General features: G+C 42.9%; 1 protein-coding gene and 1 long non-coding RNA gene across 2 annotated transcripts in view; one reads left to right on the top strand and one right to left on the bottom strand.

Annotated features, from left to right (window-relative positions):
• Positions 1-4,360: 4,360 nt before the first annotated feature.
• Positions 4,361-6,845, bottom strand: LOC146377957 (uncharacterized). The gene is made up of 3 exons (XR_014801623.1): positions 6,361-6,845; positions 5,973-6,115; positions 4,361-4,864 (listed from the first exon to the last, which is right to left on the bottom strand). It is a non-coding gene; the product is annotated as an uncharacterized LOC146377957 (long non-coding RNA).
• pou2f2b (POU class 2 homeobox 2b) overlaps positions 6,427-17,112 on the top strand; it is a 70,697-nt gene continuing 60,011 nt past the window's right edge. The window contains exon 1 of the mRNA XM_084943493.1: positions 6,427-6,472. Coding sequence (XP_084799619.1) covers positions 6,436-6,472 — 37 coding nt within the window. The 5' untranslated portion in view covers positions 6,427-6,435. The remainder of the gene's footprint in view (positions 6,473-17,112) is intronic.

A 17,112-nucleotide genomic window follows, 5' to 3' on the forward strand; every position in this document is an offset into this window, starting at 1 on the left:
CCCACCTTTATTTGATTAATGTTTGGTTATTTTTACATTGTAAGGCACTAGCAGGCACACAGCGTTCTTGCATTCATACGGTGCTATTCTAGTCTTAGTGACCAGTCGCCACAAAGTGCTTTTGACTACAAGCCACACTTTAACCTTATATTAACACAGCACTTCATTCTATACACTTCAGGCACCATCTACCTGAGAAGCATCTGTGGACTGTGTGAGGAAGTCAAAGTAGGACAAATGTGCACTCCACACAGAAAGGCCACAACCAGGATTCAGACCACAGACCTGACTATGAGGTGATGTTGTTAACCACTGCAGCGCTGAGCCGCCCTATTTTAGAGCTTGTGTCCATGTCAAGACATTCGCTGAGCTCTGTATGACTTCTGTTCCTTATGTGAACCCTATATGATTGATTCTACAGTGTTTTGCTATTACACTGTCCACATGATCCTTCAAAGACCTGCAGGTGCCTGTCTCTGCGGGAACAGACTTCTCATGATGGTGTCGAGGTCCTCCTTGAACTCTGTCACCACAATCCCATAAAGAAATCCACAGAGACAAGCCATGTAGAGTTTTCAGTTTCAAACTTGTGTTTAACCACCATTTTATTTTATTTCACTCACACTAGTGGATCTAAGTTCAATCACTATAGATACAAGTCAAGATCTTTGTGCAATTTAAAATATTTTCATTTAAGTGTATATTTTACGATTTAGAACAAGTCATCAAATTTCAGACTAAAAGGATGTGAATTAGGTTTTGTTGCTGCTGTCAAATGTAAAAACAGATCAAATTTGACCAGAATGATATGTAAGGGTTAAGGTGTTTGTAATAAATATCTGATGCCGTCCTTACAGCCTAACTAGAGACATGGAATCTATTCGGTGACATGCAAGTAGATCTTTTTGCCTCCAGGGTGAACACACTGCCCCTTGTTCTTCTTCATAGGCGAACAAGATGCACCCCAGGACACTTAATGCACTAGCCCACCAATGGCCAGATGTGCTTCTGTATGCATTTCCCCCAGTGGAAACGATATCTCCAGTTCTAGAGAGAGTACACCTCACTCTGATTCTAGGAGCCTGTTGGTGGCCAACAAAGTCGTGGTATGTGGAGATAATCAGCCTATTATCAGCAAGGCCTTGGCAAGCTTCCTCTCTGCAGGGTGATGGAAGTGATTCATCCACACCCAGATCTCTGGCACCTTCATGCTTACCTGCTGAAAGGTCAAATTTGATAGTTAAGGGTCAGTTCTCTCTTGATGGCCTCGGGGATGTATCGCGCCCAAATGCCACATATTTACCCAAGTTCATTCCTGCAGTTTATAGCTCAATTGAATTTGAGCTTCTGAGCTTTTGGTCCCCTCCTTTTGGATCTGAGAAGCAGAGGAGGATCCATTCTCTGAGTCCGGTGTGTGTGCTACGTACCTACATTGAGAATGTTCTTTTTTGTGACCAGTTGTTTGTCTGCTTTGTTAATCCAGCCAGAGGTAGAGCTTTGTCTAAACAGAGGCTGTCCCACTGGATTATAGAAGCTATCTCACTGACGTACAGCACTAACGGTGAGCCCCAGGTGTGAGAGCTCATTCCAACCTGTAGCTGCACCTAGTTGGCCATCACTGCACACTTTTGTCAGGTGCTATCGTTTGGACATTACAGCCCCTTCGGTAGCTCATACTATCCTTTCTGCTGGGTCACACACAAACACACTAATGTGCTGGTAGTACACCGCGCAGAGCGAGGCGTGTAAATTTGTCACATACTTAGGTGTTGTACAGAGTGAATCGACTGAAAGGGAACGAACAGTTATATCTATAACTTCTGTTCCCTGAAGAAGAGGAACGAGGTACAACACAAGGTTCCACCTGCTGCACAGCTTGGTTCGGTAAAGAACAGCTAGCAAACTGAGGGATGACTGTGATGACGGGGGTACATGTGCAGGCGTGGCCATGCGCATGTCATCACTTCAGCCAGGACACACTGGGCGTGATATCCCATACTTATGTGTTGTACCTCATTCCTCTCCTTCAGGGAACAGAAGTTATAAATATAACTGTTTGTTTTTGAACAGATGTGTGTTTTTATTTATGATCCTGAAGAAACACACTGAAACATCTGTAAAACAAAAAAAACAAAACAAAAGAAACCAAACTCGGTGTTTTTTACAGATGTTTTCCACACTTTTAGACAGTATATCATGTAAGGAAGTATGAGGGAACAATTTGATTTATAAAATCTTTAACTTTATAAAGAATCCACAGAATCGTTCAATGAGGGGAAAAAAAAGAAAATAAGGGGCATCACAACCAGAAAGCTGATTTCCTTGTAACATAACAGATGTTGATTTGTGGTGAATAGATGTGAGTTATTTCCTGATGGTCGGTGAGGTCTTTGAGTTTTCCCTGGGCCTACTTCGAGGTAATGAAGTCCTCTGATGTAGCCCAACATGCTCCTCAGTCACATGAATAAATGATGTAAATGTCGGCAAAAGGGCACTTTTTAAAGAGCCACCTCATTTCACTTAGTGACCCTTCACAGGCTTTGACTTTTTCTAATTAGTGCATGTCATTTTCAGCCAGTTAATTATCCTGAAGGTTAGACAACACCCAAACAACTCTTATAATTAATTTATAAAATGTTGTATCTTAGCAGTTATGTTTATTTAAGCAGCGGACCATATAGGCTGCTCTAATAGTGCTATATAACAAAGCTATAAAACCTATAAGAGTAATTGTTTTTGTCTTAAATATTTAATACACTGTTGCATCCATGTCACAACGCTTAACGCTGTCTTTAAAGACGCCACCATTACTGGATCGGTTAAGAGCACTCTGGCAACACCCCACGTCTAAAAAGCTGCTGAGTGTACAAATGAAGTTTTATTATTGAGTTGCCATCATGGAGAACAGTAAGCGGCACCAGCCCTCTGGGAAAAACCTGATAGGGCCATTTCTACTCTGTTCAGAGTGTGCCTTGTTTGATGGCCAGCTAAACTGCTCCAGGCTTGCCTTGGGGAAAACTGAGATTTTTGAAAGCCCGGTTCTCACCACGCCCAGCCTCAAAGCAAAACCAGCGACGTGATGCCCACAGGGATCCCCAGACACTCTGCTTAAGAAGTCTGCAAAACTACTGAGGTCTAACTCAAAGGATGCTGCCATGTTCCTCCTCTGAACAATGACTCCCTCTTGGATGGCCCCTGCCACTATGAGAGATTTGTTTGTCAGAGAAATTGGGACGCATATCTGGAACACTCAGGAACATAATGCTCACAAATATCCAAGGACGAGACAACACGTCCCGCCGTTATTTCTGTCCAGCAGCTATCTGCTACAAAACTCTTCATGAGGCTCCTCCATCACCTTCTGATAGTTTTTTCTGTGAAGAGCAACAGAATTAGGTTGAAGTTGCTCTCCCAACTTTCCAAGAAACCATCAAATCTTCTTGGAAAGTCTTCTGATCAAGAAAAGAATCAAGAAAAACAAGCAGATAGCTTTAGCTACTGCTCCTTCTAATGCACACTAATTATTAACACAATGCATTTTGTTTTACAAGCACCTCTTTTTACAGGACATGCTTCAGAGAGGCTTTGGGGTAACTATCTACTCCCAGCTTCGCGATCTCTTGCTAAGAGATCATTTGTGTCACTTGTATGTTTGTGTGCAAATTCACACAGCTAAAAACATTTTGCAGGATTGGAAGGTAGAGGTCGTGATGGTGGTGGTGCACGAACAGTGGAAGAACTCTTTAAATGATGTGAATCTGGTGTGTGTGTGAGGTTGTGATCTCGCAGTGTCCTTCTAGTGTCTTTATGGCAGGCTATCAGCAGCTAACTGGCTGCTGGTTCCAGCTTTTTAATCTTACACACAGGCGTGAACATTATTCATCAAACTCTGCAGGAAAGCGAATAAGTGCATCACTCAAAAGTCAAACTATTTCTTTGAAGAACACTTTCACCTTCTGGTGATCAAGGTAGCACTACAGGTAAAGGGTCTCTTTGACTCTGATTGCCAGCCATAGCAAACTCCCAAAGTCTGCCATGTTCCCAGCCTAGGCTACTGCTGACCCAGAGAGCCCACGCCCCATCGCCGCCGCCACAATCACCCCTCCTTTGCGGCTTCAGCAGAGCTTTCGGTCAAAAAAACTCCCTTCATGTCTCTCAAATCTACATCCAAGAGAAGCTTTTGTAGATATTTTAAAGCACGTGGTAGGGTAGGGAAACTATCCGACCAGTAGAAGCTGAGGCAGAAGGGAACCAGTGATGGAGTCAATTTTTTATTTTATCAATCGACCAGTTTCAACATCTGTTTTCATTTTCTGTTACCTACAACATAACTTGGAGAAAACTAAATAAATCTGGCATTTTTTGTACACCACAGCTCCGTGCACATTTGGTGAAGTGAATGTTCAGCTGATTGCCTAAACCACTTCATCGAGACATCAGAGGTGGTTTTGTGTTCGATGGTGCAAATTGTATTGGGGTGCAAAAGCTAATGTAATACTGGGTTGTGTGGCAGGAGACTGGTCATCATCCCGCTGAAGACTTAATTCCACTGTCCGCAGGTGTTCTTCTCACCTCCTTGATTGGATGGAGACTCAAGTCATCTCATGGTAGCTCAGGCCTAAATCAGTCTCCTATCGAAACGTGTCATCTAAAGCTGATAGACACTATAGCCTTCAGTCGGCCCGCTGGGGATGCTGTTATTGTACGTATACCCTGCAGCACATCGTACATTCCTCTGATGGGGGAAATGCTGTGGCTTTTATTGAGGGGGAAAAAATTAGATCAGGTGATTCTTCTCCGAAGCCATCTTCCTTGGTTTACCTCTCCGTGGTTGGTAGTCAGTCGCAGCAGAGTCCACGCAAGCCTTTTAAAATACAACATATGAGCACTTTTTTTTTTCTTTTTTAAGATGCCTGGATGTGAGGTTGAGGTTGGAAGTGTTGTTACAAAAAGTGATTTCTGGTACTTTCAAAAAAATGTTTTGTATTTAAATTGCTGCAAATGAATTGTTGGCCTGTAATCTGCAAAACATATGTCAAACATCTCTCTCATGAAAGATATTAAGTCATTTTGAGCCATAGACAACATTCATGTGACAGGGTAGAAGCTGCAATCAGTTATTGGAAAAGTCACTTTTATATTCCCTTTATTTACCCTGCTAAAAAGCCTCATTGGCATTAAAAATGTCTCTTAAAAAGAGGGATCTGGTCAAGACAGCAGCAAAAATTGCAATAAAAATAACATAACAACTCTACAAAGATGTTTTAGGTGGGCAAAAAAGACTGGATTGGTTACAGTGTGTATACAGTAACACGGAACCCCATAGATACTTGCAAAATAGGTCATTTCTTTATTTTATATATAATCCCTCAATACATCACGTTAACTGCAGTCTTTTACCAATATAAGCAAAGACATTGCACATCAAAAAAAAAAACACAAAGAAACACCGGAAATAATTTTTTGCCACAACACTGAAAATGTAAATGAAATACGACATAAAACCTCATTTCAGTCACCCTGTTTGAGACCTCATGCTGAGCAGAAGGCAGTGATCTCCGTCTGTCTGTGTGTGTCGCTTTCTTCTGCTACCTGCAGGTGGCAGCATAAAGATGCATGACCAATTTGCGAAGGCCTCATATTCAAAACAGCAGAGCTGGTGAAAATCAGCTCAGCGGCATCATGTCAGAACCGCACGCGTCAAGAAGTTACAGAAGTTGGAGTGGAATCTCCTTCAGCGTTGATTCAATCTGATGTTTAACTGCGGGAACTTTGCTGCTTCTTTTATGCGCGTTTTAATCGGATTATTATGCAGGGCGTCTCAGATCTAGGGTCACGCCGGGCCTTTTAAACGTCTCTCAGCCGCAAAACAAACCTGCTGCCGTAAAATTAAAGTGGCAAAACAGCAGTCACAGCGTGACGTTTGTTTGTTTGTAATTACGCCTCCGAAATGCTGCTGATTGCTCATTTACCTCTGATGGGGGGCGTGACCCCCCCGCCTGCACTTTCAGACGACCGTCTCGCCTCGCCTCGCTCCCCGCTTCCTCGCCCTCTCTCACGCACGCGCTTCTTTCTCCTCAGCAGCACCACAGCCACCGGGTCGCCATGGAAACCGCTGAGAGACATACGTCGAGGGTGAGGGATGGAGAGAGAAAGAGGGACAACGAGGGACAGAGAGAAAGAGAGAGAGAGGGGGGAGACATGAAAAGGTTAGTGTGTTACCATATGACAACACCCCACCCTCTCCTCACCTCTAACCCCCCCAAACCCACACCCACAGCCCCTCACTTTAATGCTGAGCCCCTAACCCAGAACAACTGCCCCTCCACACAAACACACAGTGGCCCCCCTTACACGTACCTCTGCCTCCCCCGTATCCTCCTCTCCCCCATCATTTTGCTCTCCATCCCTCTCTTGTCCAGACAGGCTGCTCGCATGGCGGGGATGGAGACGTTCACCGATGGAAGCACTGGTAAATTTTCACACCCACAAAAACAAAAAGAAAAAAGAAAATTATTCTAAGGGGCGGAAGTGCAGGGACTTAACTATTTTCCTCCATGTGTCTTTTCACCCTTTACTGTCTTCAGCTGTGCTGTACACTTCCTCCTTCTCACATCACAATCTTTCTCTTCTGTGTGAATTCAAGAGGGTTTTTTTCTGTCCACTTGCAGGGGAGCCCGACTTTTCCTCATGGCAGGGTCCTGGGGAAAGGCAGTGCAGGGAAGAGAGAGGGGTAGAGAAATATCGGTCCTAATGATTTTTTGTGCGGGGCTGGGCTTTTTCTTTCTTTTTTTTATTGATTAGAACGAAATTAATTCACAGGAGCAGCCCTCGTGTTCCGACTCTCTCTCTCCCCCTCACTCCCTCTCTCTCTCCTATCCTCCCTTGCTCCTTTGCTCCGTGGACGAATAGCGTTGTGTCTTCTTGCCTGCTCTGCATGTTGTATTATCGCGGGAATATTTGATTCAGAATGTGCTCGGTGTTATGCATAGCCCATACGGAAACCACGCTGCAGCTGCATACCTGCAGTGCTTTCACGGTGTGCGAATATTACGCACATTGTTAATCTCATAAACACAGAAAGATGGGGGTGTGTGTGGTTTGTTTCCATTGTTGCTTTTTATTTATTTATTTATTTTTTACATGTAGCCCTCACATTTGAATTCATGCACGTCACGCCGCCGTCTGGGTCTGGGCTTGAAGGAGAATTAGTGCTGAAATCGAGACATCTCCAGTAATTTTCTCTACTCAGTCCCCATTGTTCCGCTGATTCGTCTTCGCTGTGTATTCTCTTTGTTGTTTGGCTCATAATTGTGACAAAAAAAGAAAGGCCACGGCTCGTTTGTGCGCTCTTTCCGCACAAGCAGGTGTGAACGCGACTGCAGGCCAGCTGCGGTTAATGGGCAACCTGTGTCTTAATTCGTGCATAATGTAAGGCAGCAGTTTACAGGCAGATTCTCTCCCGCTGTGGGGTTTTTAATCAGTGTGGTCGATATTTGCTCGTCGGTATCCCAATGTCCGCACATAGCACAGAAACACCTCAGGGTGGCGAGGGTCTGATTCGCCGCCGAAGGGAAATCGATGGACAGACTGAGTTAATTATGAGAAAATCAATTAAAAGGAGGGGATCTGTGGGCTTTATAAGGCCGAGCAGGAGGCTCGAGTCGGCAGAGGAGAGGAGGGGAGCAGCCGGTGCTTACCTCTGTGCATGGTCGCTGCGCGATGCCCCCGCCGATCATTTGGCAAACCGCTGTGCTGCAACCTTGACTTACACCGTGTGGAAAAGCCTCTGCGTGGTATCACATAGAGCACACCACCGGCATGACTCTTGGCGATCCCCCCAAAATCATCAGTTACCCGCGATTCTTTGGCCAGCTGTTGATTTTGTTTACGCACAGTCCTGCTCTGATCCACACCCCAGCGTCTGCTGCGGGTTCGTTCAGGTGTGTTTTCCACACACACACCTCTTTCCTTTTTGACCTTTGCTCTTCTTAAAATATGAACGTGATCAGATCCTGTTTAGGGCCTGCATGTCGCATCTTGACTTAAGGTTTCTTCTGAAAACTTTGTCCCAAGCCTCGATCCATCCCATTGATGCCTCTTTATTTATTTTAGGGGATAGAAATGAGCTGCGTAATTACTGCTGCAGATTCAGCACCAGCGCTTTAGGACAGGGCCGAGTTCAAGTTCTTTGGAATCATTTGCAACTTGTGACACTCGGTGTGTGTGTGTGTGTGTGTGTGTGTGTAGTGTTTGAAGTGTTTGTGTCTGAAGTCGTAATATTAAAAAAGGCCCAGCATGTATGAAGAAGTGTTAACCACAGCGCACAGATGACTTTAAACCCCATGAGACTAAGACACACGTTATGGTCAACCGACAGTTCTCCTCACAGACCGCTGCATTGAAAGAGAAAACAAAGAAACGGGGCGACTTTCTTTTCGTATTTACCAATCACGTGTTTCACTCTATTATTTCACCCAATTTGCATTTTCTGATTCTCATATTTAGAAACTTGTGTCTCATTAAAACTCTCCGACTTATTGCATATTCACAGCTGTGGCATCGAGGAACAAGTTGGGCTGTTTTTTTTTTCAAGACAAGAGAACTTAATTCACACCTGAACTTAATATATAGGTTTATTATTATTATTATTATTATTATTTCTTTGCATTGCCTTCTCTGTTTTTTGGTAATCATTTAAAATTTATGCAGACGCCTTATTTTCATAATTATTCGTCCAGATTTATTTAAATATTTTATTTGATATTCTCTTATGCGCCTCATAATACTAAATTATTTAATATTCAGTGTATTATACTTTGAATTGGAGCCTCCTCATTATCGTTTCTCATAATAGAATAGAATAGAATAGAATAGAATAGAATAGCCCTTAAAAATCAAACACGTAGTCTTCATCTATCAGAATGTGTGATTTTCCTTATTACAATTATCTGCATTTTTCATTCAAAGTGAATATCTTAAATTTATTATTTGGGGAAGATATGGTTAAAAACCCAAACTTTTAAAAAGTATCAATTTTAATTTGATGAAAACTTTGCATAAAGTTTTAGGCTAAATAGATAAACTGCCTCCGAACCGTTTCAGCTGCACTCACAATATTTGTTCAGTTGAATATTTCAGATTTCATCTCGCTTTTTCCTCCTGCATGAGTTAATTTTCATATTTTATTTTGATATTTCTTTCTGGGAATATTTATATAGTATTGTGCTTTTTTGCATAAACTGTGAATATTTAAATATTCCAGTTTATTTCACCGTCATTTTCACAGTTGTTGCTTCAGCTTGTTAAAGTCGTATGCACGATATTCAAATTAGAATCCACAGCTGATTTTAAACCAGTACAGAGGGAGTCACTGAGAGGCTGAAGTGACGCCTGCAGTTTAGAGGCAGCCATTTATTTATTTCGACTTAAATTTCAAAGTTAACTTTAAAAAAAAAATTGCTGCAAAGTTCAGTAAAATTTAGAAACCGTAGCTGTCTTATTCAAACACGAGGCCTCGTATTTAATCTACATTTGAATGTGTTATCGACTCATGTGCTGATTTCGATGTGCAGCAGTTCAAAAACTGTTAATTACGGAAGTGTTATCAGTAAGATCAGCCCAGCGCAGGGCACACAGTCGACACTCGAATTATGGGAATATAGTTCTGACGAGATTTGTAATTTAGGATGAGACCTGAGCAGCCAAATGGTTTTATTTCTTTTTTATTACATAGGTAAGAGGCAAAAAATAAATGTTTAAATGTAGGTGCTTCTTTTTTTTAAAAAAAAAAAAAAAAAAAAAGGAATCGCTTTTGTTTTAGCATTTTTCTGAAGTTTTTATAAAAACCAGGAATCACATATAAGGAATCTTACACACACATGGAAATTTAAAAATAAAACCTGCGCTCTCTTTTAAATATATATATTTTTGTTCATTTAGCATTTGTAAAGGAGCGTGTTCCTGGGAGATTTTATTTATACTTTATATATTATTTAATCAAATCAAATCAAATCAATTTATTTATATAGCACTCAGTCCCATTATATAGCAATGGGACTGAGCTGGCACCCTGACACCCTGTCCTGCACCTTATCAACTTCAAACAGACCACAAAACCGATACGTTCAATTTTATGGTTTATGTTAACGTGCATGCAGCCTGCTTCAAAGCTCATTTCATAAACGGTTTATTGGCTCAGGTTTGATGGTAAACAGCGCGATCGTGCCTGTGGGCTTTGATGTACATTTTTCTGTACGTTTTTTTTTTTTTTTTTTTTTTTGGTCACTGGGCCACTTCAGTCGGTATCAGGCACCAGAGGCGATACAAAATAATCCGTTTTCTGCGCACGACTCTCCTCCCAAATGGTGCGGCGGCTCTCCATGGCCCTGCTCACAATGCGCTAATGACCTCTGGGTCAAAGGTCGTTTGGCCAGTTCCTCAATTAAGGCGTTAAGATTGCAGTTGCACGATGCATCGCTGTTGTGAAGCGAAGGGACCAGAGGCCGGTATATTAGGATTTCTAGTAGGTAAATTTCGCACCTCTGAATGTTCACCAAAGTGCAAAACACGTGTTTTAATAATTTCTGTTAGAATTCAGTTTATTTTTTCCTCACATCGTTTTGGGAACAAAATTGCATTTTAAATATTTAATATTTCTTTGTTTTTAGGATGTGGTTGATAGTTGGTGTGCCTACAGCACAGCTTAGTTTTACTTGAATGTAATTGAATGGATACTTTTACACTTTGGCACAGAAAACATGAAGACCTGTGAGAAGCTATAGAACACATTGTTACTGTGGTGCATTATAGTTCCTATAGAGGAAAATCAAAAACTCTCCATTTGTGTATGGCTGATTTTTGCTCTGTGTGTGTGTGTGGGGAGATTAGTGTCTGTCTTTCCCACGTATGAGAGTGTTTACCCCCACTCCCTCCTCAACATAGTCATGTATCAGTTGTGGTTGTTGAACGTAATCAGTGGGCACTTCCCGATCATCGCTGCATCGATTAGCTGATAAATGTTGGTGGGATTAATCATCCGAGATAGATCACTTTGTCGATGTCATTGTCTTTCTTAACCTGCCGTGCCGCGCAGACCTAGGCTTCGCCAGCACAGACAGGACTTCAATAAGTGACAACAGAAAAGTGATAAATTGATCAAAAATGGCCACAATGAAACAAGCCTCTTGTGAGGCCGCACATGTCCATTACATGAGTGTGTCTGCGGGGTTTGTGGTTGGAATACATCAAGGGCTCAGGGTCAAAGTTCAGCTTCATCCCAGACTGATGACCCTGCAGACTGACTGACCTTTTTTGGGGGAGGAGGCTGCACATACTGGACCAGCTAGAGAGAGGGGATGGGGGGGGGAAAGGGGTAGAGATGGGGAAAAAATGAGGTGAAATTTAGGACAGAAGGGAGGAAAAGCGAGAGCGAAGGTGAATCTAAAGAGGATGTCGGCAGGAGGGAGAAGCAGAGGTGCATGGTTACCGCAGTGGACCTTGAATATATCCTTGTGGTTTTGGTCGATCTGTTCAGTTGCGGTCTCCCCTGGTTTTTGTGTTTGGCTCTGCTTTTGAAGCAGTGAATTAACACCTGACCCCGGCTTCTGACCCTACCCCCTTCCTCCAGCTACCCCCTCCAGATTAGCAAATATGTGCTATCTGGTTTGGACACACACACTCACACGCACATATTTATACAGCAACACAAAAACACAATCACACATGTACACACGTAAGTACTTAATGTATAGAGAGTTTAAAAAAAAGGACAATGCAGCAAGTGTACAATGTCCACACAACCTTTGCACATCCCATCGTCTGTCCACAGCTAATTCCCCGGAGAGGAGCCTCAGTGTGTCACTGCTTGTCACCATAACGGTCAGTCCGTAATGGCTGTCTCTCCCCACACAATGACCAGGGAGGCAGACTCCCCCACTGAGACACACACACACACACTGACCCTCATTCATTTTTACCTGCACAGCAGAGCCTCCCCGCACACACACACACTACAGGACGTGCTCCCACCCTGGCATCCTACCACACCCGTCAATGATCAGCGGCTTTTGTTCATACAGTTTGACAAAGGATTTGAGTTCATCTATCAGAAAAAAAAAATCTTTCGAGTTTAATCTGAAAAATATTCACTGACAAAACAAAAACCGAATCTTTGTGATTTTCAGTGGATCCACACATTCATGTATAGTGTAAGCAGCCTGTGCTGAATGTGTTTTTTTGTATGAAACCTTCTAAAGAGGTCTGTGACACGACAAAAGGAAAAGCAAGAGAGCAACACGGGTGTGCAAAGTCACTTCACTTTAAGTTAAACAGCAAAGTCATTACCACAGCGCCATCGTTTTATCTTAGAATCTGCTCTGTTGCATCAGCCCCTGGCATACATTTCTCTATTTTAATGTAGAGCTTTTTTTCTGTATTTTGCTTATTTCAGGGTTAAATTCAGATTTTTTTTTTTTTTAATAAAAATAATCTAATCCAGTCTAAAATCTTATATATGATTTAAAAAATGATGAGGCTCTAATATGATGCTTTGGTTTGGTTTGTTATTTGTTGTTTGTTATTAAAAGAGAGGGGAACTGAAATGAAGCAATACTAAAATCCTTTTTTTTCAAAGCAGCACACATTTCATAGTTTTTCTTGATAGATTACTGAAAATATTTAAATGCATAATTTTATAACTTGGGGGATCTGACAGGAGAGAAATGAGGAGAAAGAGAAGGAAAATAAATTGAACTTGGTGTGCTGCAGTTCATAGTCAGCACCTCGTAGCCTCTTGCCTCCCTAATTAGAAATATTGTCATTACCAGAACTGTTTTTTTTTTAATCATCTAATCAATAAATCCAGAGTGTTTCAGCATTAAAGTATTGGCATAATTTAGGAGAGACCTAACACTGTAAATTAGTTTATGCTTTTTTTTCTTTCTTTCTTTCTTTCTTTCTTTCTTTCTTTCTTTCTTTCTTTCTTTCTTTCTTTTTTTTTTTGCCAATATTAAAAGATTTCCGTGGCTTCTGTGCCTTGATAGTTTCATTCAGGCTCTCTCCTCTCAGCAAGAATCAAACTTCTAATTCTTGGCAGTGTTACTGGGTCATGTTACCCATTGGGCATCTCTTTCCCCTCTCACCCCCATCTCCTCCACCCTATTGTGCCGAATGATGATGGCCGCTCTGGCCGGTAGGTGAGAGAGGAGGTTGGGAGTGGGGGTCTCGGCTCGGCTGGTCAGCAGGATTTGTAGTGCCCCCCCTCCGCCTGTGAGTGTCAGCAGAGAGCAGGCGGCGTGTCTGGCTCGATTAGGTTTCCTACCTATCTTCCCACAGTGTCAGACAGAGGAGGAAGGCAGCAGAGAGGGGGAGAGCAGCGGGAAGTTGCCCAGAGGAAAGGCAGGACAACAGAGGAAGCAGGAAAAATACATCTTTTTATCCCTGCTCTCTCCGTCAAAAGCCCTGTACAGTTTCCTCTTTCTGCGCGCCTCTCATTCTCCTGGTTTCAGCTCCTCCCTCCCTCCCCGCCTTTCTCACTTTGTCCTGCTCTCACCCAAACCCCTAATCCTCCTCCTTTTACCCCACACTCATTCCTTAATCTTAAAGCTCTTCTTCTCTACCAGCCCTTTATCAATTGTTCTCCCTGTACCTCTCTGTTACTCACCTCCTCCCTCTTCTTTCTGTCTATCACATCTGAACATGCCACCTCTCAGCATAACCCCTTTACACACTCCAGATGACTGCAGCACACCTTATTTTTTTTCTCCATCTTTTCTTCAGCATTTTTTTTTTCTTTGTTTTTGTTGCTGTGTTTGTTGTCTTTGCCATCATCTACGCATCCTTTTTTGCGCCACATCACCACCTTCTCGTCGTTCCTGGCCTCGCCTTTGAATGCGTTGTTGCTCCGTCCACTCGTCTGCCTGACTCAGATGTTTCCATCACAGTTAATGTCAGAATAAATTAATTAGGGCTCATTTCTAAACTGTTTTTTCTTTGTTGGGAGAACTACAATGTGGTTGTCAGAAAGCATTTGCCAAATTTTTTTTTCAGCCCCAAGAAAGCTCACACCAATTTTAGTCACCCCGTCATTTTGTTGGATGTGATCAATTTTCTGTGATTTGGTCATTTTCAGCTCATCTCTGTTGTGTGAGGGTTCGGCTGTGTTGCCATGTATAGCTCGACATTTCCAGCCTTTCTCTCAGGGCCAAATGACAAATATGAAGTTTTTGTTTGTGGATGTTGGAGAATAATCATGGACAGATGTTTCCATTAACAATTACATAATGAAATGACAACATATTGAGTGTTTCTTTCTTCAGTTGAGAAGCTACTTTCAGTTTCACAGTTAAAGTCTTTTTTTTTCTTGTAGTGAGAGCGGGCTGTAATTTCAAACCCGGGTTTAACCACACAATGTTTCACAAACAGTCTTTCCGTGCCACTTCAGCACTGCTCATATTATTCAGATAACAAGAAAGCTTCTGTCATGTTCTACAAAACAGGATATGTTTTCTTAATCTGTCAATGGCTCCGGCCCCTGAAAGACTTCATTTTGGCTGAGCAATGAAAGGCTCACAAACATCAATATGGCTGAGCAGGATAAGAAGAAAGAGCCATATTCCTGGTGTGTATCACTTTCCAAACCCCCCCAATATCCTCACCCTATTTGTATGGTGCAGATATTGGGTCTCAAGCGAGAAATCAGGATTGCGTTCTCGCAGAATGGCAGCATCCGTCTGTTGAGCTGGAATAGGAATGTTATACGGAACCAATGCATCCGGACTGGCCTGGACATCTTGACAATACAACTTCACACTTTTTTTCTTCTCTCCCTCTCCATCTCTCTATGTCTCTCTCTCTCTCAATAAGTTACTCGCCCTCCATCTCCATCACAACCACCCCGGCGTGGAGGAAGAGGTTTGGATTAGGCCTAAACACACAATCATGTCGGCTAAGCCATGACTGCCTGCTGATCACTATGGGTCCACCATGGAAATAAAGTCTGTGAAGAGAAGAAAGAGGGAAAGAGAGAGAAAAAAACAACAACAACAAGAAGGAAATCCAGTCCACTTCATACGCCTCTCACTTCCATTCTCTTTGTGCGTTTAACGTGTGAAAACGGATTGCTGAAAGGATGTCAAGAAGCAAGAAGAAATAGATAGGAGGAGAAAGACAGTTATCCTTGCTTTCCCCGCGCCGGTCACACTACAATGTGCATGGTTGATAACTAATTCAAAAAAACATGCATGAGCTGGATTTATCTTTTCAAATCACTCGTATGTCTGAATGCAATTTAAAGGCTGTTTTTATGCAGCTGCCTGTGGCTGATCAATGCTGTTCCTCTTGTCATGCTGTGGGTCCATCACATTGGTATACAGCCTTTCAACACTGGGCGAAGGGACCAGTTTGCATTGTCTATGGATAACATTTGGTTTTCAGAGTATGATGTATATGGATGGGGCTTGGGACTGTATTGTAACTGTCAGTGCAGAGAAGAGAACAGCCTCGGCACTGCAGACAGCGATTTCACCGATGTGCAGTCGTTGCTTTTGCCTCCTGCCTTTCATTCTCTCTTGCCCCCCCCTCCCGCCTTCCCAGTCCTCGCTCATCCTATTTTCAGCCTTTCATTTTTTACACAAGGGGAAAATGAGGAAGAACAAAACCAACATATGAAAACTAAAACATGACAGAGAGGGGAGGGGATGGGGAGGGAGGGGAGGAGTAACAGAGGAAGGAGAGGCAATCTCAGAAAACAAGAGGGCTTTCAAAAGTAAGGGATGAAAGCTAGTCAGGCTGTTATTTTTGAAAAATGATCCTTGTGTAGTGCTCCTCTTAAGAGCCAGGTACATATTATTTTATCTTCCTGAGGAGACTCAGCGAGGTGTTTCAACACACACGCACACACTCACAAATAAAAAAAAAAACTCAGTGATGCTTTCTTTAAAGTTGCACAATTTATTGTCTTTAATGGGATGCCCGACAGGTGTGTTTTGAATCGCTTATCGGCTTTGGCGTGAAATGTTTCTCTAATCACCTATCAAATTCTCAATTTTCAGATGCGCTTGCATTTTGACAACCAATTATTTAAAAAAAAGTTTTTTTATACGTCAAATGTATGCACCGGTCCAAACTGGCAGAGTGCCCCCACGTTACAGGCAAAAAATGCACACTTCCCCTCGCTAAAACGCACTGCTCCTCTGTCCTTAATGGAGGCCGGTGCTGGCTGACACCTGAATTAGAGTGAAGCTGGCGTCCGCACAGAGTCATTTCGAGCTCCCACTTTGACCCTCAAAGCCAGGGATCCCACAGAGGCGCGTGATTTGATGCGAGGGGATGTTGGACTAGTGGACTGAGAGCCCTGAAAACATTTAAATGTCTCTTGGTTGCGGCTGGATCTGAGGATGTTGGTGCTCAGCGATAGTTAGCGCCTCTGCTCGCTGCTGCTGCTGCTGAGCCTCTGGGGCAGGCGTATGTTGAAAAACGCAAAGAAAAGCCATGAAGTTTTGTGAATATTGATGTTTTATTTTGTGTTTTATACCAGATAAAACATTTTCGCCTCTGTAGAAACTTTCAAAGGCTCTTTGGGTGTGAGCATCATGAGGCATATCCTTTATCATTACACCAGCACAGATGTTTCTGCTGGAATATGTGGTGGTATGTGTGTGTGTACGCATTCAACATGTGTCTCCTGTATCAATAGGTTAATAGCTGAGATGTCAGTTTCAGTGACTCGCTGATTAGTTGTGTGTGTTCACTAATCCACACTGGGGCGGGGAGCTGTTGGCTTTCCCATTGATTTTAGCGTGGTGAGTAGGCAGAAGATAGAGAGAGGGGAGATCTATTGATTGACCCCAAATTAGCCCCCCTACCACAAACCGCCAAGCCGTTCTGCTGTTTCCCGCACTCAGCAGCAGCTCCCTCATTGGGCGCCCGCGCTGACAAACATTCAGTGCGATTGGACGCTTCGACGGGGAGAGCAATGTCCCCTCTTTTGATGTCGCTTGATTTGGAAGTGTTGGCTGTTCGTGACTCCAGCTGTTGCTTGATTGGCTGTCTTGGTGAGGATGAGTGCTGCGCTGTTCTGTGTCTGATCACAGGGAGCGGCTCAGTTTTGGA

Source organism: Perissodus microlepis, chromosome 11, assembly GCF_051167445.1.
Source record: "Perissodus microlepis isolate ML-2025 ecotype Zambia chromosome 11, ASM5116744v1, whole genome shotgun sequence".
Lineage (NCBI taxonomy): Eukaryota > Metazoa > Chordata > Actinopteri > Cichliformes > Cichlidae > Perissodus > Perissodus microlepis.